At 43.7% G+C, this 27825-nt stretch overlaps 1 protein-coding gene across 5 annotated transcripts in view; it reads left to right on the top strand.

Moving 5' to 3' along the window:
- LOC126088613 (uncharacterized) overlaps positions 1-27825 on the top strand; it is a 511853-nt gene that overhangs the window by 368910 nt on the left and 115118 nt on the right. For all 5 annotated transcript variants that reach the window (XM_049906837.1, XM_049906839.1, XM_049906840.1 and 2 more), the window contains exons 3-4: positions 4409-4479; positions 27370-27467. In XM_049906837.1, the coding sequence (XP_049762794.1) occupies positions 4409-4479; positions 27370-27467 (169 nt within the window). The remainder of the gene's footprint in view (positions 1-4408; positions 4480-27369; positions 27468-27825) is intronic.

The following is a 27825-nucleotide window of genomic DNA, read 5'->3' on the forward strand; positions in this document are numbered from 1 at the left end:
AGGAATCTACAGATATTCGATTATCTGATAATAGTATTAATAGGGATAAGGGTTTCCCTTTAAGATGTGGAATCCGATTTTATCTGATATTGAACAACAATGATCTTTATTTCGACCTTCGGTTTCTTTTAATTGGTGTTTTACTAGCGATGTATCGTTTTGATTATTTCTTCCAGCTGTGCTCTTTAGTTCACTGTGCCGCTGCTCGCGCAATCGCGGCGGACCGACCGGGGGTGTACAAAGGGGTCGCCGATTCTGTTGGAAACTCAGTCCCGACAAGATTGTGCATCAGCGTACTCACCTCAAGGTGGCGGCCCGTTGGTCCGTTGAAATGTTGTGTCAAGATTGCTACTTGATGGATTTGCTCATTATGAGAGTATGAAGACCGATCTGTTTTAATTGTTAAAAACCATTCAAAAGCCAAGAGCGCTCAAAATATCTTTTATTCAAGACAACCGATTTCAACAGCCCTTGGTATCATCTTCAGGTCTGTAAGTAAATGCAAATCACTTGATATAAAAGTTTTAGTTTGGTATTATAAAAACAAAAAAAAACGCAAGTAGACCTGTACATTTACAAGGGCTACATTTAACATTTTTTTGTTCAAATGGTTCAAATGGCTCTGAGCACTATGGGACTTAACTGCTGAGGTCATCAGTCAAATGGTTCAAATGGCTCTGAGCACTATGGGACTTAACATCTGAGGTCATGAGTCCCCTAGAACTTAGAACTACTTAAACCTAACTAACCTAAGGACAACACACACATCCATGCCCGAGGCAGGATTCGAACCTGCGACCGTAGCGGTCGCGCGGTTCCAGACTGAAGCGCCTTTAACCGCGTGGCCACACTGGCCGGCGAGGTCATCAGTCCCCTAGAACTTAGAACTACTTAAACCTAACTAACCTAAGGACATCACACACATCCATGCCCGAGGCAGGATTCGAACCTGCGACCGTAGCGGTCGCGCGGGTCCAGACTGTAGCTCCTAGAACCACTCGGCCACTCCAGCCGGCACATTTTTTGTAGTAAAATATTTTCATTTTACGCTGACCTCATGCACAAGATGTCAAGAGGATAAAACTCAGCACATTAATAACGTTCGTGATGGCTAAAATATTTAAAAACACACAACATGTCCTGTCCATATAGATATTGCTTACAGATGATTGTCGTGTGACAGAAATACGTACACAGTGGCAAGTCTGTTTACATATGCTGGACACATACTGAACAGTGCAAATCTACTTCAAATGGCGACCAAGGTACAACCGACAGGTATCTTCTCTTAGGAGAAGTATTTACGATATGTTACATAGTTTCGATGTAAGAGCCTGGTGTCTGCTTCACACTCTACAAATGTTATGTTTGCAATAATTGCTGTCAGTTGTACCTCGTACGCCATTTAAAGTGGATTTGCACTGTTCAGTTTGTGTCCAGCATATGTAAACAGATATGCTATTGTACACGTATTTTTAACATGTAATAAGCAACTGTATGCAACATGTATATGAACATGTCCTTTTGGACAAGATGCTTAAATGTTTTAGCGATGACGAACGTTTATAATGTGCTGCGTTTTATCCACTTGACATATTGTGCGTTATGTCAGCGTAAAATGAACATGTTTTATTACAAAGAATGTTTGGCGTATGTAAATGTACAGGTCCACCTGAGGTTATTTGGTTTTTATAATACCAACCTAAAACTTTTATGTAAAGTGAGACATATTCCATGTATTGCATTTACTTACAGATCTGAAGATGATACCAAAGACTGTTGAAATCGATTGTCTTGATCATAAAATATTTTGTGTAATCTTGACTTGTGAATGGTTTTTAACAGGATAACTACATTTTCTGGATGCGTACCCGACAAGAATATCGACTTTCTGTCTTTATAGGACGAGAGAGCACTTTGCGTTGCACCTTATCTGAGCGTGATCAGTGAGTTGTAGCATCAACGGCATTTCGTCGGTAGTAGCTCCATCAGTCGTAGATTGGAATGGTTATATTCCTCTTACTTAGTATGTGATTCTTCTAGCGCTAACGTTATCTTCTGTCGTATCCGTTTGGTCGCAGATCGATCGAGCGTAATTGTTGCTGTACCCGTACACATCGAAGATCTTATTTGTACAACTTTAAAATTCCGTATATACACCATTCTGCTATTAACGTCCCTTACAATTTTTGAAAAGAGCCGCGAAGCCACAGTCTGCCCATTTCTTAGCATGAGTATCACTTTAGCGAATTAACTATTCGACAAGCCAGATTCACATATATTAAAGAGTTTAAATGTTTCCACAACGATGGTTAATATTTTAAGGCGTGTGACAGTTCATTTAATTGCAAATTATATAAGAATCTTAAAGTATATTTGTTTATGCAACTCAGTAAGATGCAAATAATTTGGTTCTAATAACGAAAGTCACTGTCCAGTCGCGTGTGCATTGCCACTGCTGTTTACAACACTCCACGAAGCTCGCAGGATTCAAACAGTCTAACATTTTCTTTCATAACGTTCACGTCAGTATCTAGTACAAATCGAGCCGGAAACGTTACGGCCTGGCAGTATATTTGTTCGTGTTTTTATCCAACGCGGTGCTGACACGTTACATGTTGTATAGCAACGCCTCCCACTGACTCTTCCTCTTCGACTAGCACTGTCGGTATCGCTCTCGCTTCACAGAGTGTATAACACTTCTGCGTATTACATTTAGTTTTGCGCGACGCATTTAACAAACGAATTACAAAGAAGATCAAAAGGAACTTGAAATTTTTGTATACTCAATTCATAAGAGATTCGTGTTGCAACATAAAGTAAAACATAATTACATTTCATATACGGAAGGAGACAAAAAATATCCTGTATCGTCAAAGATCTTATATGTACAGAGGGAAAATAAGAGAAAGGAAATAAAGGAGGAAAGATTTATCATTTGTAGATAGCAGTGTCTTCACGCCCCGTTCAGTAGTGACTAGTTGGAGAGATGGAAGACAGAGATTTCTTGACAGAGATGGTCTAAAAAAGTTGGTTTGATTGAGTCCGTGCTGAAGACGTAGTAAGCGGCAGCCTGTACCGTTTCCTTCGACGTTGTGGAACACTAAACCCATCGGAGTAACAGACGACACACAAAGCAAATGGAAGACTGCCACCCTGACAATACCTGTCCTCCCAACACTTACGGTGCACTATCGTATTTGACAGTTTACTTCACACGGTAACGTCGCTAAACAGCCCTACTCATCAGCGGAAGCAATCCCACTTGTCATCGGAAATGGTTCATTAGAACCTTGATCAATACAAGCCTTGGATGACGTAGAATGAACTCTCACCCAGTATGATGAAGGACTGCCTTTGGAATCCAGACCAACCTGAATCACCGTGACAAAATCCTAAACGATGGTTAGTGGGACTTTAAACCATCCGTCGAGAAAAATATTACTCACATTCCTTGAAACATACTCCCCCTCCTCCCGCATTGCCCCATCCCTCCCCCCCCCCCCCACTTCCTCTCCCACGATACCGACCATCGTGGATTGTTAACATTCATATCTGAATTTTTTGAGACTCAGTAATGACGAGATATTTTGATATCAGACTCATTAAACGTTCTTTGGACATTAAGAGGCGAAGTGCGAGTGTTAGCTTCATCCTCTTAGAAGAGGTAATCCTCTAGTGAGAACATTTCCTACGCCACTGATTGTATGGGGTCACCTAAAATGCTTTCGCTGGCCACGTGGATTACTTTTACTTTTGTGTGACGACAGCATCCACTGACAACCAGTATATATGAAATGAATGATATCATTGTGGTTTAGAACGTTGTCCTTAAGAGTCTCTTTTAGTGACGTTAAAATACAAGCCAAACAATAAAACAAAATATTTTGTAAACTCTAAGAGAAAGTGTTGCATTCAAAGAGTCGTTAATTATCAAACAACGCACTGGATCGCTGCGCAAAGCCCTTTCGCACAGAGCACGACGACTCTTACGCCGTAGAAACTCAATGGTGCTGCATCTGAGAGATTCGTTTTAGAGGTGAGGACAGCACGCGTAATAGCCATCGCTCTTAAAACAACTGTACGTCAGCTGTATCTGTAATAGTACCCAGTGAGTCCAAGGGTAAGTACATTGATTTCATAAACGAAAGCTGGTTTATTTTCGAAACTTTATTACGTGTAAACTGTTTGCCTCATTTGCAATTGCTATTTTGAAAATAAGTCAGCGTCCTTCGTTTCATGGGAAAAATACGACTGCTATAGTTGGCTCTGCCTGTTACGATCGGCTGATTTCAATCGAAACACAATCTTACGTCGAGAATAAGCGAGGGATAGAGCACTGTTATTAGCTATATAATTGCACTACTTGTAAACTTTTAGTTTGCTGATGGATATCTTCTTTTCTCAGGTACCACGCAGACGTCATTCCCCGCTGGCGCTGTGTTCAACGTAACGTGGCACCTGGCGTACCCACACAGGGTGAGTAACCGGCGCTAGCACCGACTTCTCGTGACCTATCGCCTTTCCTGTTTCCGAGCCGAGTCACATCACCGCTCTCGTCAAATCTATCTAAGAGCACAGCAAGTGCCCCCCCCCCCCCCGCCTCCCCCTCCTCTCAACCATCCGTTCTTCCCTTTTTAACTTTCATACTACAAAAAATTTGGGGATCTCCTACAAAAAAAAACCGCAATTTCTTCCGACTCTCAGTTACCTGCAACTCTTTTGTTTTTGTTTACTCCATGAATTACTTTTCGTCCCTTCATTGTCCTACAGAAAACATAAACTTAATTGAAAAAACTGGGCAAATGTCGGCAGAATCGCGCTCTGAGGGTTCCTCATAAAATTATGTATGTAGATGATAATAATAATAATTTCGTTTGGCTCAGCGACCTTGTACAAGCTTTCTATTGGCCGCATCTTCGGCGCTATCCCAGTTATCCAAAACGGGAAAGGAGACCTTCAGTTTAATGAGCACTTTGAACCATTTATTGTTTCTGCCGACTCCTCAAATCGTTGAGAGATGAAGGCTAGGTTAAAACGAAGACTGAAAATTCCGCGGCCCGAACTAGATTCGACCCCGCAAACTCTCGGTTTCAAGATATGCGGTTTATTGCTAAACCACGAGGGCCGTCATATGTGTAGGTAGTTCATCTATAGGTTTTGTCGAGTGTGTTTGCGAGTATTAAAATATGTGACATATATAGCCATACCTTTTGATTTCGTTGACTTAGAAACGTAAATTATTAACACAGCCAAGGGGCCGTAGACCTTAGTAGGTGAAATAAATTTCAACTTGATACCTCTAACCTTTTCGAAAAAAAAAAAAAATGGGATCTTAACAGACTGACGGACAGAAATGCAATCATAGAATAAATGGAAAAAAAATTATGTGATATAATAACAAATTATCAATTTACGGATCTGTTTCCTTTGGTTTGCTGCGAAACCTTGCTTCCTTCCGCTGATACCATGCGATTTTTTACAATTATCCTCCGCAATAATCGACGCTCCCTGTCCGAAAATAGAGGGGGTCTGACTGTTCTTCGTTTACCTGTGCTCGTTCCTCTGCGCTTCCTGTTCATAATCACATCACCAACAGTCGACCGGGGCATCTGTAGAGGGGTTGAAGTGTCAATGACTTATTTATTGATAAAGTTTCTGTACTTCCATCTTGTTAGAGATGGTTGCGGGACTCGGATGTTCGATGCAGGATGTCAAATTAAACGTTTTTCAGCAGTCTAGTTTCCAAATTGTTTTATTTGGCTAGCAGTTTCAGCTTTTTGCTACGCCATCTTCAGGCCTCTGGCCGACTTGTAGGAAGAATCTCCCTCGGTTCTGATAAAAACAGGGGATAGCAACACAGGTATTAGTAGAGTTTTGCCATGGCGATTACTTCAACTTTCATCTGCCCAAAGGTGATGCTTGAAGTGATCGCCATAGCTAAAGTCTACTAATAACAGTATGGCTGGCCCCTGTTTTGATCAGAACCGAGGTAGAGTCTTCCTTCCTACACGTCGGTCTGGGGCCTGAAGATGGCGCAGCAAAAAGCTGAAACTGGTAGAAAAAAAAAGTTTGGAAACTAGACGGCTGAAGGTTGTTTGACATCCTGTATTTGTTAATCAGGTGACAGCCGATGACCGTCCGCATTCGAAGTCACCGCGCTCTGCTGGCTGACCATCCTGCTGTTGCCGCTTCTCCGCTGACCACAAAGTATTTCCCGTCTCCTTTCATACTGGTGGGTACCCCACTCGCCATATCTAGTGGTCAATTCTGCACTAATAGGAGTGTCCGGATACTTTTGATCAGACAGTATAGATGGAGCCGCATGATTAGGAAAGCCGACCCCGAGTAACAGGTAAAGGCGAGGACAAAGTGACAATGACAAAGACGCAACACTCATTAATAAATTCATGTTTCTACACACTTTAAAAAAAGTTTTGCATCACCCCGGTTCCCACAACTCCTGAAGACAGACGTTGACTGTGGATGTTGTATCACAGCCACAGTCCCTTTGGCTGTTTAGAGATGTCACTAAACCCGCCCAAAGATGTAAACAACAACACATGAGCAGCGCCTATTAGACAGAGGGGGTCCGACAGTCGATCAGTTCCAGTCATTCCAACTGGAAGGAGATACACGGCCCGTGTTGTTTGTAGTTCAACCATGCCTGGACGGTCAATACCGCGGTTCGATCGCGGCCACATTGTTACTTTGTGCCAGGAAGGGCTCACAACAACTGGAGTGTTGTTACATTGTGCCAGGAGGGGCTCACAACAAGTGAAGTGTGCAGGCGTCTCGAAATGAACCAAAGCCATGTTGTTCGGACATGGAGGAGATACAGAGAGACAGGAAATGTGCTACTACTGCAGTGGATGACCTCTACCTACGGATTACGGCTCGAAGGAACCCTGACGGCAACGACACCATGTTGAATAATGCTTTTCGTGCAGCCACAGGACGTCGTGTTACGACTCAAACTGTGCGCAATAAGCTGCATGATGCGCAACGTCACTCCCGACGTCCATAGTGAAGCTCATCTTCGCAACCACGACACCACGCAGGGCGGTACAGATGGGCCCAACAACATGTCGAATGGACCGCTCAGGATTGACATCACGTTCTCTTCACTGATGAGTGTAGCATATGCCTTCAACCAGACAATCTTCAGAGACGTGTTTGGAGGCAACCCGGTCAGGCTGAACGCCTTGGACACACTGTCCAGCGAGTGCAGTAAGGTGAAGGTTCCCTGCCGTTTCGGGGTGGCATTACGTGGGGCCGACGTACGCCGCTGGTGGTCATGGAAGGCGCCGTAACGGCTGTACGATACGTGAATGCCATCCTCCGGCCGACAGTGCAACCATATCGGCAGCATGTCCGCCTCTGGTAGCTGAGTGGTCAGCGCGACGGAGTGTCACACCTCACGGCCCGAGTTCGGTTCCCGGTTGGGTCGGAGATTTTCTCCGCTCAGGGACTGGGTGTTGTGTTGACATTATCACCATCATTTCATCCCCATCGACACACAAGTCGCCCAAGTCACGTCAACTCGAAAGGCTTGCACCAGGCGAACGGTCTACCCGACGGGAGGCCCTAGCCACACGGCATTTCCATTTCGATCGGCAGCATACTGGCGAGGCATTCGTCTTCATGGACGACAGTTGGCTCCCCCGTCGTGCACATCTTGTGAATGAATTCCTTCAGGATGGCTACATCGCTCGACAAGAGCGGCCAGCATGTTCTCCAGACATGAACCCTATCGAACATGCCTGGGATACATTGGAAAGGGTTGTTTATGGATGACGGACCCACCAACCACTCTGAGGGAGCTACGCCCAAACGCCGTTGAGTAGTGGGACAAAGTGGACCAGCAGTGCCTTGATGAACTTGTGGATAGTACGCACCGACGAATACAGGCATGCATCAATGCAAGAGGATGTGCTACTGGGTATTAAAGGAACCGGTGATACGGACAATGTTTACTCAGAATTCCCTCTCCATGTACGATTCACGATCTCCACGGTGACATGTTCAAATGCGTTGTGATTGCACGCCTTCAAGTCCTATAGGTCTCTTACCTTTGTTCAGCACACCAGATCCTACAGGGAGAAGCCTAGTAGTGTGAGGTCAGAGAATCGTGACGGGCATCGAATTGGACCTTCTCGTCCAATCCACCTATCCAGAAACTTTTTATCTAGAAATTGACGAACATTTACGGACCTGTGGGGTGGTGACCCATTCTGCTGGAGTATGACGTCAGGTTGCAGGTGTTCCAGCTGTGGCACAGCAATATCTGGTCAACACTACTGCTGACGGCAGACTCGATGGAAAAGAATTGGTCAGTGATCAAACACTGACTTTGGGACTGTCTCTTTCCATTTCACGTGTAACACGAGGATGCTGTGAACCCCGTATGCGAACGTTATGACGATGGTTGCCGGCCACATGAAAAGTTGATTCATCGGAGAAACACATCTTCTCCAAAAAGTAGTTGTTTGCGTCTGTCTTACCTAGCATAGTCACTGCGAACTGTACACGGTGAGATTTGTCCGTAGACTTTATAACACCTGAAACAGTTGTAGGGATATAACCGTAACTTCTTATGCACGCTGTTGATCCTCTCATTCAGAACACTCTGGCTGCCGTACCCACCGATTTTGTCGGACTTCTTGCAGACACCTGCTGTACCTTGTCAGCGTCGGCGACCCGGTCTCTTTTTATGGAGAACACTACCCGTTTCCGCAAGTGACGTATGCTAAGCCCGAACAGTTGGGCGGGATAGTGATTTTCTTCCATACCGTGTTAAGTTTCGTTGCGAAGCGGACGTCTTCTGTATGAACCAGGCGATACAATGAGTTTTTTGCTGTGGCGTCCACATTTTATATTTTCAAGTTCAATTTTGCGTCAAAATTGCGTCACCTGGAAGGTAAAAAAACTTATGGGTTGTCTTGCCACATGTTGGAAACCATTTGTTAATATCTAGTATAATTTTAAAGTTATTTAAGTCTTAAGTTGCGAAGACAATATATGGACACCCTTTACTTTCACGAGTTACTGTTTGAACGTACTCATATCAACTGGCGATGAGTTGCTAAGAAGTCGAAATCGGACATGATACCATTTCCGTGACCTGAGTATGAAAAACAAATCAAAGAATTTCGGAAACAAAAGAACTGTCTCGGCACCCCCGAGGAGAAAAAGACCGTCCTACGCAACAACAGCTGAAAGAAATTAATGAAATTATATTTTCTAGAAGTCTCGTAGTCCTTCTCAAAAGTGTTAAGATTTTGCCTATGAATCTGTCTGGTATCTGGTTTTCCTGCAATTTGTTTTATGTGGTCATTGCACATAGCGTCGCTCCGGATGGTTACTCCTAGATATTTTACGGTTTATGATCAACAATCTATTTTGTGGACTGCCTCTCCTAAGTGTCATATTGCGGGTACCCAAGGGAAAAAATCCATTATTGTATAGTTACAGTACTGATGGCACTAACTACTGTAAAATATCTAGGAGTTAATCATCTGGAGTGACCACATAAAACAAACAGCAGGAAAAGCACATGACAGACAGAGATTCATAGGAAGAATCTTGCGGAAATATCTACATCTACATCTACACTCCGCAAGCCACGTGACGGCTTGTGGCGGAGGGTACTTTGAGTACCTCTATCGGTTCTCACTTGTATTCCAGTCTCGTATTGTTCGTGGAAAGAAAGATTGTTGGTATGCCTCTGTGTGGGCTCTAATCTCTCTGATTTTATCCTCATGGTCTCTTCGCGAGATATACGTAGGAGGGAGCAATATACTGCTTGACTCTTCGGTGAAGGTATGTTCTCGAAACTTCAACAAAAGCCCGTACCTAGCTACTGAGCGTCTCTCCTGCAGAGTCTTCCACTGGAGTTTATCTATCATCTCCGTAACGCTTTCGCGATTACTAAATGATCCTGTAACGAAGCGCGCTGCTCTCCCTTGGATCTTCTCTATCTCTTCTATCAACCCTGTCTGGTACGGACCCCACAGTAGCTCAAATGGCTCTGAGCACTATGGGACTCAACTGCTATGGTCATAAGTCCCCTAGAACTTAGAACTACTTAAACCTAACTAACCTAAGGACAGCACACAACACCCAGCCATCACGAGGCAGAGAAAATCCCTGACCCCGCCGGGAATCGAACCCGGGAACCCGGGCGTGGGAAGCGAGAACGCTACCGCACGACCACGAGATGCGGGCCCCACAGTAGCGAGCAATATTCAACCAGTGGGCGAACAAGTGTGCTATAACCTACTTCCTTTGTTTTCGGATTGCATTTCCTTAGGGTTCTTCCAATGAATGTGTCTGGCATCTGCTTTACCGACGATCAACTTCATATGATCATTCCATTTTAAATCACTCCTAATGCCTACTCCCAGATAATTTATGGAATTAACTGCTTCCAGTTGCTGACCTGCTATATAGTAGCTAAATGATAAAGGATCTTTCTTTCTATGTATTCGCAGCACATTACACTTGTCTACATTGAGATTTAATTGCCATTCCCTGCACCATGCGTCAATTCGCTGCAGATCCTTCTGCATTTCAGTATAATCTTCCATTGTTACAACCTCTCGATACTACAGCATCATCCGCAGAAAGCCTCAGTGAACTTCCCATGTTATCCACAAGGTCATTTATGTATATCGTGAATAGCAACGGTCCTACGACACTCCCCTGCGGCACACCTGAAATCACTCTTACTTCGGAAGACTTCTCTCCATTGAGAATGATATGCTGCATTCTATTATCTAGGAACTCTTCAATCCAATCACACAATTGGTCTGATAGTTCATATGCTCTTACTTTGTTCATTAAACGACTGTGGGGAACTGTATCGAACGCCTTGCGGAAGTCAAGAAACACGGCGTCTACCTGGGAACCCGTGTCTCTGGCCCTTTGAGTCTCGTGGAGGAATATCGCGAGCTGGGTTTCACACGATCGTCTTTTTCGAAACCCATGCTGATTCCTACAGAGTAGATTTCTAGTCTCCAGAAAAGTCATTATACTCGAACATAATACGTGTTCCAAAATTCTACAACTGATCGACGTTAGAGATATAGGCATATAGGTCTGCACATCCCTTCTTGAAAACGGGGATGATCTGTGCCCTTTCCCAATCCTTTGGAACGCTGCGCTCTTCTAGAGATCTACGGTACACCGCTGCAAGACGGGGGGCAAGTTCCTTCGCGTACTCTGTGTAAAATCGAAATGGTATCCCATCAGGTCCAGCGGCCTTTCCTCTTTTGAGCGAATATAATTAATCCACGAAAGAAGTGACTTATTAGACCGATTGTTGAACATTGCTCTCAGTCTGGTACCTTACCAGGTTGGTATATTAGAAGAGATAGATAAGATCCAACGCAGAGCCGCGGGTTTCATCTCGGGATCGTTTAGTCGGCGCGAGATCGTAACGGAAATGTTCAGCAAACTCCAGTGGCAGGGGCTACAAGAGTGGCATTGTGCATCACGGAGTGGTTTACTACTGAAGTTCCTAGAGAGTACGTTCCGGAAAGAGTCGGCCAACATTTTATCTGCTTCCACATACGTCTCGCGAAATGAGCACAGAACGTCGGAATTAGAGATATTAAGTTTGCCGAACATACTGGAAAAATACTGGAACACGTGAGGCAATACTGACCTTACGACTTATCTTAGAAGAACGATTAAGGAAAGGCAAACCTACGTTTCTAGCATTTGTAGACTTAGAGAAAGCTTTTGACAATGTTGACTGGAATACTCTCTTTCAAATTCTAAAGGTGGCAGGGGTAAAATACAGGGAACGAAAGGCTATTTACAATTTGTACAGAAACCAGATGGCAGTTATAAGAGGGGAGGGACATGAATGGGAAGCAGTGGTTGGGAAGGGAGTAAGACAGGGTTGTAGCCTCTCCCCGATGTTATTCAATCTGTATATTGAGCAAGCAGTAAAGGAAACAAAAGAAAAATTCGGAGTAGGTTTTAAAATCCATGGAGAAGAAATAAAAACTTTGAGGTTCGCCGATGACACTGTAATTCTGTCAGAGACAGCAAAGGACCTGGAAGAGCAGTTGAACGGAATGGACAGTGTCTTGAAAGGAGGACATCAACAAAAACAAAACGAGGATAATGGAATGTAGTCGAATTAAGTCGGGTGATGCTGAGGGAATTAGATTAGGAAATGAGACACTTAAAGTAGTAAAGGAGTCTTGCTATTTGGGGAGCAAAATAACTGATGATGGTCGAAGTAGAGAGGATATAAAATGTAGACTGGCAATGGCAAGGAAAGCGTTTCTGAAGAAGAGGAATTTGTTAACATCGAGTATAGATTTAAGTGTCAGGAAGTCATTTCTGAATGTATTTGTATGGAGTGTAGCCATGTATGGAAGTGAAACATGGACGGAGAATAGAAGCTTTCGAAATGTGGTGCTACAGAAGAATGCTGAAGATTAGATGGGTAGATCACATAACTAATGAGGAAGTATTGAATAGGATTGGGGAGAAGAGAAGTTTGTGGCACAACTTGACCAGAAGAAGGGATCGGTTGGTAGGACATGTTCTGAGGCATCAAGGGATCACCAATTTAGTATTGGAGGGCAGCGTGGAGGGTAAAAATCGTAGGCGGAGACCAAGAGATGAATACACTAAGCAGATTCAGAAGGATGTAGGCTGCAGTAGGTACTGGCAGATGAAGAAGCTTGCACAGGATAGAGTAGCCTGGAGAGCTGCATCAAACCAGTCTCAGGACTGAAGACCACAACAACAACAAGTTTGCCGACAGTTATTCTTCCCGGACACCATTCATTAATGGAACAAGGAAGTGGGTGGGGGGTGGGGGGGAATCAGTTAGTTGCAATAGAGGTGGTCTCCGCCACACACCGTCAGGTGACTTGGGGAGTATACAGTAGATATAGATTCATTTGAACATGTGTTGACAATAAAATGCTTCCAATAATTCTGAAACTCACCCAGGGGACACCTTCAGTGCCGGGCGGAAGGGTTTGCGTGCTTCGTTGAAGTCGAGAGCTATGCCGGCGGTAGTATAGCTACTGGCAGGGTCACCCAAGCGGGATTGGTCTCGATAGAGGAGCCAGACAAAGGGTGTCCCACAACATAGGGCAGAGAGGGCTCTAGAGGCGTAGTGACGCCAGCTTCCCTAGAGGAGTAAACCTCATACAAATCCTGGTGCTCCAGGTTGGGGGTTGGGCAAGGGGCTAATAACCCCATACTGTAAAAAAAAAAGAATATTACGGAAATTCAACAGAAGCCTCGGAAACTGGATGGAAAGCATGTATCACGACCCCGGCAACGAGGTAATAATGGATATCACCAGTATGGGAGTCCGGGGGTGGAAAAGAGCAGCAAATAACCGAGAAGTGTGGAGGAAGATTGTTGAAGAAGCCAAGGCTCACCAAGGGCTGTAGCGCTACTGAAGAAGAATAATTCTGAAAGGAAAGTGATTCACAATAGTTGATATGAAGTACGCGGATTTAGGAAGGGCTCTTCATATATCGCTGACATACAACTAAGCCCTTAACCAACAAAAGAAAGGAATTTGACTGTTCACCGAATGTGGTAGTTTTAGATCTTGAAACGGCTTGTGACAGATCCAGAGGACATATGGATTGTGACAAATATACAGATTTATCATGTTCGAAATAATTTGTTCAAAGAATCTAAAAAGCTTTCGAAACCAATGTTTATAAGAAATCTGCTGCTTCATACTGAAGTTACAAAGTGGGTGGCTGGATCCAAACGCAGCGTCACTTCCCTCGAAAATGAAACATTTATTGGAGGTCCGAAAACTGTAATCACACATCAAGAAACTGTACAGTGTTGTCTTTGGTGATGGGTGTTAAGAGTATGTGAAGTTCCTGACACTAAAAGCGTACCTAAAGAAAGAGTGGGGTACATTTTGTATGATTCCTTCACTATGAGAAACTTTGTGCGTGATGGGTGCTCCATTAGTGAATGCTGACAAAAAGGAAATAGAGCAAAAAATTTCTGAGTAATATTTGTACTAAAGGAGTGATAACACACTGGTGTGGGGTCAGATCTGTGTGTCCAACAGGCACAGTGTTTCGGAAATCGGTCACTTCTCCATCATCAGATGCACTGATTAATTGGTTACCTGTGGGTGAGCACGGGTCTTTTATCTACATACACCTCCCCACTTACCTCACGTAGCGGGACCAAGGCGATTTGTCAGCTGTTCATACCTTGGAGCGTGTCTAATGTTCGTTGTTAAGCCCTCTTCCAGCAGCACATGCAATGATTAACGTGTCTGTTGGTGCTCCACCTGCATCGGAAATCCTTTCACTTTTGATGTTGTATAGATTCTGGTTCCAAGAATTGGTTGAGGTTATAGCCGCCGTCGTGGTTGATTGGCTAACTCGACGAGGTCAAAATGCGAAGATTGAAATCCCTTAAGAAAATGCTAGTTCGTGTATCTAAGGAAGGGTAATTGTGAAACATTTCAGCCTCAGACGAAGTGTTCTATGTAGAAGAGAAAAACAGTAACAGTATTTTCTTGATAATTTCAGTTTTATGGGTATTAGGCCGTCAGAAACTTTAAAGACGTAATTAGCTAATTTTCAGACTCGAACTAGCCTAGCAGGTCGAACTGTTTATACGTAACTGCTCAACACCCGGGTCGTGACGTAACAGTATTTATTTGGTTCAATTTCTATAGATGAAATTAAATTTAAATTATTATGTAATAACATCGCAAAATAATTTCTTTGTGATGTGAAAAAATCGGTGAAATTGGAGTGGAAGTTTATGCTAGTACAAGCGAACGAAAAATGAGTACTACAGGCAATTTTCTGGAATGAAAAATCAAACTGTAACAACCGTTGCTGTAATCTGCCCTCTTTAGCGTTCTGCTCACTCTCGGTGCAACTTTCTTTTATTATTCTTGAATAGTTGACATTTATGCTCTTATTACAAAGAATATATGTTCTACGAAGCGGGTTGTACTTTGAAGCTGTGAATAGTGTAACCATCTTGTTGCAGTCCAGTAGAACTTTCACTGTTAGCCTTGTCGATGGTGTGTTCGCCTACACAGACTCGGCTATGCTACTTGCACTGCAAGGCAGCTGTGCGGCGCTGCCTCCGTACGCAGGCGCTCGTCTTAAGGACACTTCATTAACATGTTCCCCACAACGAGGCGAGAGGTCTGCCTGACCTTCAGAACAAGAAGAGGATTGCTCTTAGTGAGAACACCTTCACACAGAGATTATGTCCAGTGTGGCAGGGGAGACCTCGTTACTTCTCTAAATTGTACAGCTAATGCGTGAATCGCAAGTGTTCGACAAATATCAAACGCATAAGGAATGCGAAACGTATCGCGTTTCAGTGTTCTTGGTAATTAGTCTAGGCGAAGTCGTTGAGCTGATGACATGGATTAATAATCTGTTTGCGAGATTTTATGATGCTGTGTTAAAATTTTGTTGATAAATTATGTATTGGTTTTTCGAGTAACAGAGGACTCAACTATTTGTTAATCGAAGACATGCGCTGTAGCCATAACAATATTTTGTCTTGCGCTTTCTTTGGCAGGCACTGGTATGAGGGAAGCTGGGTATTGTAACACTGAATTCGTCTAAAACCGCATAGAAAGGGAGTGTAACAGTAACGTGTTCTTCGTCCTTTCAGTTCAGATGGTGCTGAAATATTGTTCAGTCATTTGTTTTGAAATGCTGGATAGGAACTGTGATATTGTTCAAACCCTTACACTCTTTTTTGTGTTATCTGTGACAAACTTTTCTCATTGGGTAACGTTGTTTGTTTTCTCTTCTGGTTGTGAGACGCTTTCACATTATAATTTGTCCCACGTAACGGAAATATGTTTTAATGCACAACTTAGTGCAAGAGGTGGCTGTTTGATTCCATGCAGTGACTTTCACTTCGATTTACAAGACACAGGATTAATGACCCGAGGCAAGCCGTAACGTAGTAATCCAGATATGAGAGAAACATGAAATCTCGCATTTGATAAACCACCTGGACCATTTCTCACTAAAGTAATTTGGAAATTTATAGTAAGTTCCTATGGGACCAAACTGCTGAGGTCATCGGTCCCTGGGCTTACACACTACTTAATCTAACTTCGACCTACTTACGCTAAGGACAACACACACACCCATGCCAGAGGGAGAACTGAAACCTCCGACGGGGGGAGCCACTCGAACCGTGGCAAGACGCCCAAGACCACGCGGCGTAATATTTCCTTTCCTTCAGAGTTAATAAAAATTCTTTAATTGCGTAGAATGCTATAAAAATAATTTTGTGTAATTGTAGAACAAAAGAAATAAAGGTCCACGAATTAAGGACATTTCATGTAATGACATTTTCTGTTGAAGTCCTCCAGTTATTTCAACGAAATGTGGCACTTTGTAATTAAAGGACAACCATATATATATTAGATCAACAATGTGTTTTGGACACCCAAATGAATTTTTGTACTGTTCAGAGATCAGTTACTAATGAGACCATGATACGGTGCGTGTTAGTAGTGTAGTTGTACACGTTTTAAACATGAGTAATGCAACGAATCTCAGGCAGAACTCTACCCTTTCGTTTAGTGCTGTTGAGAATGTAACCATCACTATGACAACAGCCTAAATAGCGACACGTAATGCATTGTAGACTGTAGACACAGGAGAGTGATGAATAGCTGCAGAAGCTGCAACAATCATAGAATTTAAGGAGGGACACTTTTTGTCTCTTCGTATATGATTCAGATGTATCTGAAATCTGTAAATCTTGAAAGGGAATTCGTAATACATTTAGCCAAGAGACCCGGAGACCTGAACTTGCCCGTAATCATAAGCTTTTAAGGGCTACGCATCTAAGTTTCTGATCCGAATACCCGATCCACGTTTCCTCTCCGAGTCCTTGAAGTGCCAATCGAAGAACTACGCACAAGGAAGCTTCGTCACGAAATTTTGCATGCGAGCTCTTGCCACTGAAGAACACGGTTGTTGCCATCCGGAGTTCCGTTCCAAGTCGACGGTGCACGTCATGTCGGGCGGAGCTCTTGTGCATTCCATAACACCCAACGCTTCCTCCGGTTCATCGAGAGCCACATTTGCTGCGACTGCTTCCTAATGGCGAAGTGGGCAGCTCAGAATGTCTGTGTGGGCTTGATGCAGACTTACTGACTCGAGACGTCGAGGTCCGCTTTTTGCGGGTCTTGTAAACCGCTTAACGCAAAATCCTGGATACTTCCATTGAAAGGAGACGTCCAGTTTCCTCCCTCGATCGTGGCCTGTGCTCCACTTTTAAAGACGTCGTCATCTACGAAACTTTAAACCTTAATTCTCCTTTTTCTGTATAATGTAGGTAAAGATACACTTGCACTCCAGTGCAGTTCAGTGCCTCGATCGTTATCGTCACAATGCGGCCTGTGTGCACTTTTTAACGTGCATCGTAGGTAGCTTGGAGCTTGGACTTCGCGACCACTGTCACTTTATATGGCGATTTGTAACATAGAAGTAGATATCCTCGGTATTGTGAAGCAGCTTAAATCACTTAATAAAGACATAGTCTGCCGTCCAGATTGTCTACCAGTCAATTACTTCAGATTATGCTTATACACTAGCTCCATACTTAGCAATCATATACCACCGCTCGGTCGTCGAAAGATCCGTACCTAAAGACTGGAAAATTGCGAAAGTCGCACCAATACCAAGAAAGGAAATGGGAATAATCCGCAATTACAGACCCATATCATTAACGTCGATTTGCAAAAGGATTTTGGATCATATACTGTGTTCGAACATTATGAATTACCTCGAAGAAACCGATCTATTGACAAAGAGCCAACACAGATTCAGAAAATATCGTTCTTGTTAAACATAACTCTCTCTTTATTTTCATGAAGTAAAGAGTTCTATCGGCAGGGGATGTCAAATTGATTCCATATTTTTAGATTTCCGGAAGGATTCACAAACGACTTCTAATCGTAGCTGCGTGCGTATAGAGTATCCTCTCAGTTGTGCGACTATATACATGAGATCCTAACAGAAAGGTTACTTCCCCAGAGAAGTGCTATAGGTCCTCTGCTGTTCCTGCTCAACCGCGCGACTGCTACGGTCGCAGGTTCGAATCCTGCCTCGGGCATGGATGTGTGTGATGTCCTTAGGTTAGTTGGGTTTAAGTAGTTCTAAGTTCTAGGGGACTGATGACCACAGATGTTTAGTCCCATAGTGCTCAGAGCCATTTGAACCATTTGTTCCTGCTCTACATAAGCGATATAGGCGACAATCTGAGCAGCTCTCTTAGATTGTTTGCAGATAATGCTGTCATTTACCCTCTCATTAAGTCATCATATGATCAAAACAATTGCAAAATGATTTACGCAAGATATCTCTACGGTGCAAAAAGTGGCAACTGACTCTAAATAATCATTAGTGTGAAGTCAACCATAGGAGAAATAAAAAGAATCCGTTAAATTTCGGTTACACAGTAAAATCACACGGCTCTTAAGGTTGTAAATTCAACTTAATATTCAGGGATTACAATTACGAATAACTTAAACTGGAACGATCTCATTGATAATGTTGTGGGGAAAGCTAAGCAAAGACTACGATGTATTGACAGAACACCTGAAAACGCAACAGGCCTGCTAAAGAGACTGCTTGCACTAAACTTGTCCGCCCTCTTCTGGAGTACTGCTGTGCGGTGTGGCATCCGCATTATACAGGACCGGCGAAGGATATCGAAAAAGTTCAAAGAGCTGCAGCTCGTTTTTTTATTATAACGAAATAGAGGAGAGAGTGCCACGGATATGATATGCGAATTGGGGTGGCAGGCATTAAAACAAAGGCGTTTTTCGTTGTGGCAGGATCTTCTCATGAAATTGCGATCACCAACTTTTTCCTCAGAGTGTGAAAATATTTTGTTGGCACCCACCTACATATGGAGAAATGATCATCCCAATAACATAAGAGAAATCAGAGCTCGCGCGGAAAGATTTAAGTGTTCGTTTTCCCCGCATGCTGTTTTGAGTGAAATGGTAGAGAAATAGCTTGAAGAAGCTTTGATGAATCCTCTGCCAGGCACTTAATTGTGAACTGCAGAGTAACGATGGAGCTGTAGGTGAAAAAGGATTGTCGGCATGGGAACTGCATACACCGATGCAGTGTAATTGGAGTATTTAACTGCTACCGTCAAAAATTGGTTCACATGGCTCTGAGTACTATGGGACTTAAGGTCATCAGTCCCCTAGAACTTAGAACTGCTTAAACCTAACTAACCTAAGGACATCACACACATCCATGCCAGAGGCAGGATTCGAACCTGCGACCCTAGCGGTAGCTCGGTTCCAGACTGTAGCGCCTAGAACCGCTCTGCTACTCCGGCCGGCGTGATAATGAGGGCAACACAACACCCAGTCCCTGAGTGGAGAAAATCTCCGAACTAGCCGGGAATCGAACCTGGGACCCTTGGCGTGACCGACCGCCATGCTGACCACTCAGCTATCGGGGCATACACTACCGTCAAACGGAATGAACTTATCAAACAGCATGGATTTTCAAAACATCGGTCATACGAAACGCAACTCGCCCTTTTCTTACATGACATCCTGAAAGCTATTGATGAAGGCAGTGTGGCAGATGCCATATCGCTGACTTTCGACGAAAATTTGACTCAACGCCACAAGTACGCTATTATCGAAAGTACGATATATGGAGCATCAAACGAAAGTCCTTGCGGAACAGAGAGCCCAAGTTAAGACAGTGCGTAGTCCACCATTGTCTGAAAAACCCATCGGGTGGGTTGGGAGAAGGCTCTTGTGGCTGCCTCCCACATCTGTCTGACAAAGATGTTTTTGTGTCTGGGGCACCCTATAGGGTGGATTAGATTAGATTAGATTAGATGTACTTTTCGTTCCAATAGATCCTCAGTGAAGAGATCTTCCGCGATGTAGAACATGCCACGAAAAACAAGGATACGAAATAAATATTTATGAATAAAAACAAAAATGCTAATGCATCTTCTACCGATCCCAACTGAATGATCATCATGCATGTAAAAAAAAGTCTCAAACATATTTTTATTTAAAAGGTAGTATATAACTTCTCAAAAAACCCACAAATGTACATACCATCAGGTGTAAATGATAATTCTTTGGCTATTGTAGCCAGGAAAATCATTTTACAGCACGTATTTACAATGATTGTATTATTGCACTGAATCTGTATAGAAGTCAGAGTGCTCTAATACTCGAATTATTTGATATTCTTACTAATATATACAAATCAGTTGGTGTTTCTAAGAAATTCGTCAACAGAGTACGAGAAGTTGGTCTCCAATAAATCCTTTAGACACCTGTTAAGCTGAACTTTATTAGTAGTTAAACTTTTTATGGCTGCTTGCAAGTCATCGAAAATTTGTGTTCCTGGAAAATGGGAACACTTTTGTACGAAAGTAAGTGACTTTAAACCGTTGTACAGACAATTTTTTATTTCTAGCGTTGATTCGATGAACTGAGCTGTTGGTACGAAAAAGAGAGAAATGTTTAATGACAAATTTCGTTAAGGAATAAATACACCTGAGAACCGTGTACCGACAAAAAGGTTTCTCGGAGTGGTAGATTAGGTGCGTTCTGCGCCCCTACACTACAGTACAACCTGTGGAGATGGACGAAGACAGGGAGAAAGGCGCAGCCGCTGCCTTTTTACCGTACATAGACGCGACACCTAGAAAGCACCGAGTAAGAACTGTCTTTTGCCCGCCCATTAAAACTCGGATCGTCTCGGTTTACGGAAGGCCAGTGTATGTCAGATACCGCATCACTGTGGCAAGACAAACAGCGCACCATCGAATATCGATGCCGAGAACACCAGCGGCAACATACCCCAACAAATTAGTGGTCGGAGAGCACAGTTTGTCCGAGACGAACGTATCAGCATTTTAGCACAAACCTCGAAAGAGTGGGATAGATTCGTTAGAGAGGTCGGCGAAATCCGCACCATGGACAATCTCGCCAAACAGGACTTCGGCTATAATCTCAGCAAGGCATGGAAACATGCTCTGGGCGTAATCAAGAAGACACACAGGAAACAAAAGGTTCTGGCGGCCACGGCGGACGCAGTAATTACACCCACGCCAGCTCAACCGGGACGCCCTGCAAGTCGGCACTGCGCCCCTAGTCAGCGCACCTGATGGTTGGACACTATGAACAAGCAGTACGCCCGTGGGATGTTCAATCAACAAAAACGCCGGGAGAAACTGAAGAATGACAATATTAACAGTAACCACAGAATTTACGCAGGTTATGCAGTTATCTATGATGACGTTACTGTGTAACGAAGCTGCACAAATATTCAGTTTGATTTTGGTATAGTTTCAAAGTGATGGAAATACGACTACTTGTTTGAAATGTTCAGATACGTAAATCTGCGTAAAATGCTATGTCCTAGGCCTACAATACCAGTGAGACAGAACTGGAATTACTCTCCTGGAAATTGAAATAAGAACACCGTGAATTCATTGTCCCAGGAAGGGGAAACTTTATTGACACATTCCTGGGGTCAGATACATCACATGATCACACTGACAGAACCACAGGCACATAGACACAGGCAACAGAGCATGCACAATGTCGGCACTAGTACAGTGTATATCCACCTTTCGCAGCAATGCAGGCTGCTATTCTCCCATGGAGACGATCGTAGAGATGCTGGATGTAGTCCTGTGGAACGGCTTGCCATGCCATTTCCACCTGGCGCCTCAGTTGGACCAGCGTTCGTGCTGGACGTGCAGACCGCGTGAGACGACGCTTCATCCAGTCCCAAACATGCTCAATGGGGGACAGATCCGGAGATCTTGCTGACCAGGGTAGTTGACTTACACCTTCTAGAGCACGTTGGGTGGCACGGGATACATGCGGACGTGCATTGTCCTGTTGGAACAGCAAGTTCCCTTGCCGGTCTAGGAATGGTAGAACGATGGGTTCGATGACGGTTTGGATGTACCGTGCACTATTCAGTGTCCCCTCGACGATCACCAGTGTAGGAGATCGCTTCCCACACCATGATGCCGGGTGTTGGCCCTGTGTGCCTCGGTCGTATGCAGTCCTGATTGTGGCGCTCACCTGCACGGCGCCAAACACGCATACGACCATCATTGGCACCAAGGCAGAAGCGACTCTCATCGCTGAAGACGACACGTCTCCATTCGTCCCTCCATTCACGCCTGTCGCGACACCACTGGAGGCGGGCTGCACGATGTTGGGGCGTGAGCGGAAGACGGCCTAACGGTGTGTGGGACCGTAGCCCAGCTTCATGGAGACGGTTGCGAATGGTCCTCGCCGATACCCCAGGAGCAACAGTGTCCCTAATTTGCTGGGAAGTGGCGGTGCGGTCCCCTCGGCACTGCGTAGGATCCTACGGTCTTGGCGTGCATCCGTGCGTCGCTGCGGTCCGGTCCCAGGTCGACGGGCACGTGCACCTTCCGCCGACCACTGGCGACAACATCGATGTACTGTGGAGACCTCACGCCCCACGTGTTGAGCAATTCGGCGGTACGTCCACCCGGCCTCCCGCATGCCCACTATACGCCCTCGCTCAAAGTCCGTCAACTGCACATACGGTTCAGGTCCACGCTGTCGCGGCATGCTACCAGTGTTAAAGACTGCGATGGAGCTCCGTATGCCACGGCAAACTGGCTGACACTGACGGCGGCGGTGCACAAATGCTGCGCAGCTAGCGCCATTCGACGGCCAACACCGCGGTTCCTGGTGTGTCCGCTGTGCCGTGCGTGTGATCATTGCTTGTACAGCCCTCTCGCAGTGTCCAGAGCAAGTATGGTGGGTCTGACACACCGGTGTCAATGTGTTCTTTTTTCCATTTCCAGGAGTGTATGATGCTCGTACAAATACCTGGGTGAATAAATTTTCCGGGATACAAAATGTATCACGTTGTCTCAGTCGCAGGTAAATCAGCTGGCAGAGTTCGGGTCATTGGTAGGATACTAGGAAAATGGAATCCATCTACAAAGGAGATCGCTTACAAAAACTCTTGCGACCCATCCTATAATATTGTTCAAGTTTCTCTGACTAACATAGAATATTGGACGTATACAAAGAATGGCCACAGGAGGTCTGCTTGACCCGTGGGAGAGGGTCACGCAGTTGCTGACAAAACTATATTGGTAGATACCTGAAGGTAGACACAAATTCTGCCGTAAAAGACTACTTACAGAATTTCACGAAGCAACTTTAAGTAAGAAATTCTAGGAATGGACAACAACCCCGTGCATAGCGCTCTTGTAGGAATCGCGAAGACAAAATTAGACAAATTAACCGCGCACTCAGTCACTGAAGCAATCATTCCTTCCGTGATCCATATGTGAATGGATCGGTGCGAAGCCTTAATAACTGGTAGAATAGGAAGTACCGTCTGCCATGCAGTTCACAATGATTTACAGAGTACAGATGCAGATATTATTACAGACTGAAGATATGTCTCACAGTGATAGCCCATGGCCACCAATATCAGCTGATGGCCGCTAACTACAATTTATCGCGTATAACAACGCGGAGGAGAATGGAAAAGAACGCGCACCGCCTTTTTGTAGGCAACTGAGAAGTCTATGTCGACCCCGACAGAATACAACAGTCCCCATATGATCAAACTGGTCTCTAGGTGTTTATTGTGAACACGAGTACATACCCAGAACGCCGTGATACGCGAAGAAGTTGTTCAGGGCAACATCTGGAATGGAATGTAGATCAATGACGTCACCGAGGTGCAGGATCTGTCTGACACACGATGATCATCATCACAGAAGAGGGTTGAGGCGGCCGGGTACTAATCAATGTTCCAAGCACGCAGATCCTTGGAATCAACAGGGATATGGCTCAGCTATGTTTTATGCCACTACCGTGTACGTTTGTCGCACGCATGTCATCGCATTCGACGGTAACTTGAGGACTGTTCAGTTTCAAAGTAAGGTCAATATTTCGGCGATGCTTTAGCCTTACAAGACTATGATTCACGAGCGTACTTCACCCACATCGTGAACACTTTCGTCCAGGAAAAGAACTCGGGTAACTGCTGGCAAAAAAAGCGCGGTTGAGGCTGCTTGGTACCAACGAAAACATGGAGTGCGTCTCCTCATTCACTGGATGACTTCAGGAGAAAAGGGGGCTAGCGGGGCGGGGGACTGGCTTGGGCAGCAACGTCTCCGATCACTTCGAGTACAGCATTTGATGCCCCAACACTTCTTTATACCTATGACAGTATCACTGAGAAAAACACTGTGTAATAAATAAATAAAATATACATTGCCCGCCGCTTGTCAGCTTTTTTTTAATATATATATTTCTAAGGAGAATCCAGCGTCCACAGGTGTGCTGAGATGTGCACTTTCAAACTGACGGCGTTTATTTTGGTTCTTTTTTTAAACAGGCATTCCTCCCCCCCCCCTTAAGACTTTCTCTTTCATTCGCCGCTACTCTTGAGTCTATGCCTAAACACGTTCTCAGATATGCAGGTGCTGTAAGGGGCGCGGGGGAACGAACCGTGCCAACGCCCAGGATGGCAGGTTTTTGGGGGCGGCAAAATCTTAAAAGTTTAATATGGTCCCAAAACCATGAATCAAACAAGACACTGAAAGTTGTCAATGAACGAAGAGTCTGAGAATAAGTTGGGAATACAAATCATTCATAAAATCTAGTGTCTTATTGTAAATTGACAAAGAAAGCGCTGGAGTTGGTCACCTTGGCTGCGTCTTTCAAAATAGCAAATGTTGCCAACTCTGTTTCTGCCATGTGCCTACACAATACTTGGAACGTACCTATATCAGCTTGAAAGCCCCTACAGACAACGAAAAAATTTGTAATAAAAATATAAAAATAAATATCAGCATTTGATGGCCCAACACTTCTTTATACCTATGACAGTATCACTGAGAAAAACACTGTGTAATAAATAAATAAAATATACATTGCCCGTCGCTTGTCAGCTTTTTTTCAAATCGAGACATTGTGATTAAGGGTTGTATAGCCGTGGAAAGATGCATCGCATCCTTCCCCCACCACTCCCTCTCCTTTCACTGTACCATTGATATTGCCCTTCTTGCACGCTCCTCTACATTAATTTTTCTTCTTTGTCTGGAACTTCTTTTAAGTTTCTTATCTCTTCATTTTCTTTATCGGTAAGGTATAAGCCATAATCAATTGATAGTACTATTAAAATAACATTGGAGAAACCTATCAACCCTCACGTTGCAACTGAAGCAACTAAACTGCTCTGTTTATCTAGTTTAGTTGTATCTCACACTGTTTGCGTTCGAACAGCATCATTATGGATATTACTGTTACTTTTCATTACAGTAAATGAAACTTCTTTCAAAACTTCTTGTTTTGAGCTGTAAATCATGGTCAAATAGATACGGGGGATTTATGCAATTAATTCTAAACAATTAAAGCATTTACACGTAAGTCATTCGCTATCTATGACCTTCCACTTTGCACAGCAGACGCGATGACGTACTGGCGACAATGCAATACCCAGCTGTGCCGGTTGCTGCACGTTTCGCTCTGCACTCTCCCCTCTGCCTAGGGAATGAGAAATAAACGAACATATTAAAGTTATGTAATCTGTGAGTGACATAACAAACTTGTGGTTAGCAGTTATAACTCAAAATTTATTACACAAAACATTTCATTCCTGTTTCAGTGACTGATGTCCCATGCATGGCTCTGGCTCAGGTCTTTGAAGACGTCTTCATGCAAAAAAAGTATGCGTTAGCGCGATGTGTGAACAGAAGACGTCATGGGTGAAAGACATTGTGAAAATGTCGACTATGTCTCAAAGCGATAGGAGCAGGGTGGCAGGGGCGGGGAGGGGGGGGGGGGAGAGAGGGGGCTGAGCACTCTCGGCGCAGGTCAATTTTTTCGCCTTTTTCTTAAGCAGCTTACATCTGAATGCTGCCATTATTTTTTAATTGCGATTCACTGTTGACAACATACATCAAAAGCGAGTAACTTCGTGCCTGCAAATCCCTCACTATAAGACAAAACGAATACACCGCTTTGTTGTTAAATCGCCCATATTTAATGAACGAGTGTCGACGTAACATATAGTCTATTCTTCCTTGTTAAACGCGTAATTTTATGTACTTACTCTCTTTTGAGGACGTTCGTGATGTATGAGAAAGACCAGAAACGGAAGCCAATGAATATGTGCATTTCTTTATATCAGACATGCAAGCCACTTTATCGTAGTGGACGCCTGGCATTTAATGCTGTCAAAGAGTGCACAGTTTACAGAGAAATTCAGATTTTGGAAACGTTATCGCTATTCATAAATCAAATATATCGACCGAAGAGGCGCTACGGGACGCCTTTGTCATGAGAAAACGAGCCTCGTTTCAAAATTCGTGAAGATTTTAACGCATCAAGGATAAATCAACAAATACATACTTTCCTACATTCCCATAACTGTGAAAACGGATATGTGTAAAAAGGATATTACATGTTAGTGCATGTCACTCTGTAAGTAGATGACAATTCGTAGTTACTATAGAAGAATATTTGTCAATGAAACTATGCCATTTTTGAACTGACACTAACAACAATCGTTTAAGCAAAATCAACGTGAAAAAGAACAGAAACAAATCCTTATCAGAGCGCTTATAGATTACAGCACAGCCAGTCACAGTTTGGTTTTGATTTACTTTACTGAAAAAAGGCATCATTATCGGTTCGAATTTACAAATAGATTTTCACGTTGCATTAACAATACACGGACGCCTGCTTAAAGACAAGTTGCCCTAAAACAAACAAAATTCAGTTTCAGAAGCCACAATAATGGCTGCGCTACAAACTCACGTTGGAATGCAACGTCCATAAAATGACCGCCTGGAACTTTCGTTTTTATCACCTTTCCCGAACGAGCAAAATTTGCTACCTTTTTCGTGTTTTCATATACATTTACTATATTTTCAATTGGCTGGTAATGAAAACCACAGTGAGTGTATACAAAAATATGAACAATCATTGTGCATCAATAACAGATACGGTTCACCAACACCGATTAATAACATTGTTGCTGTAGTTGCTCCAGCAACTCCTATAGGGTCACTCCGCTTTCTGTTTTTTAGCTGTATTGAAAGTGTTGCGTACTTGATTAATTCATTCATCCACCGAACTCCGTAGGTCTCATCAAGAAGAACAACCTTCAGGGATGTGGAGCGAATGAAGATGCCAGCATTAACAAAAGACACACAGACCATAAAACGTGTAACTTGTACATTGCATTGTCAAAAAACCTATGAGACCAGTGCGTGTCGATTATTGATTTTCCATAAGGGAGCACTATAAACGATGTTTCTTTTTGTTCACAGGGCGGTTACAAACTGCAAGTGCTCGATAGCCTGGACCGCCCGGTGCTCGACCTGACACCTAAAGTGGGAAACTCGGAGTTCATCCGCGACGATGTCACGTAAGTCATATCGATGTCCGTCTGTATAAGAAACACGATTTGCCACCTGTAGATGGTCAACACTATGTATTCTGGCCGTTCACTCATTAACCTGTTCAAATAATAGTCGAAAATAATTATTGACAATTGTTATAAACTAAGCATTAACTGTGTTTTATTTCGAATAAAAAAATGTTCATCTACGTAAAGCATGTGCTTGGGAGTGAATGGTACAGCTAATTATCTTCTGTAATTTTAGTAAAATTTGTGGTCGACTTACCTTGTTTCTTGGCCAAAATTGTAGACTTTTATCATTCTTTTTCGCGGAACAGTAGTCCAAGTGGATGATTCCTTTATGCAGTAGTTACGAGGAGATATC

The sequence above is a fragment of the Schistocerca cancellata genome, chromosome 6 (assembly GCF_023864275.1).
Source record: "Schistocerca cancellata isolate TAMUIC-IGC-003103 chromosome 6, iqSchCanc2.1, whole genome shotgun sequence".
Lineage (NCBI taxonomy): Eukaryota > Metazoa > Arthropoda > Insecta > Orthoptera > Acrididae > Schistocerca > Schistocerca cancellata.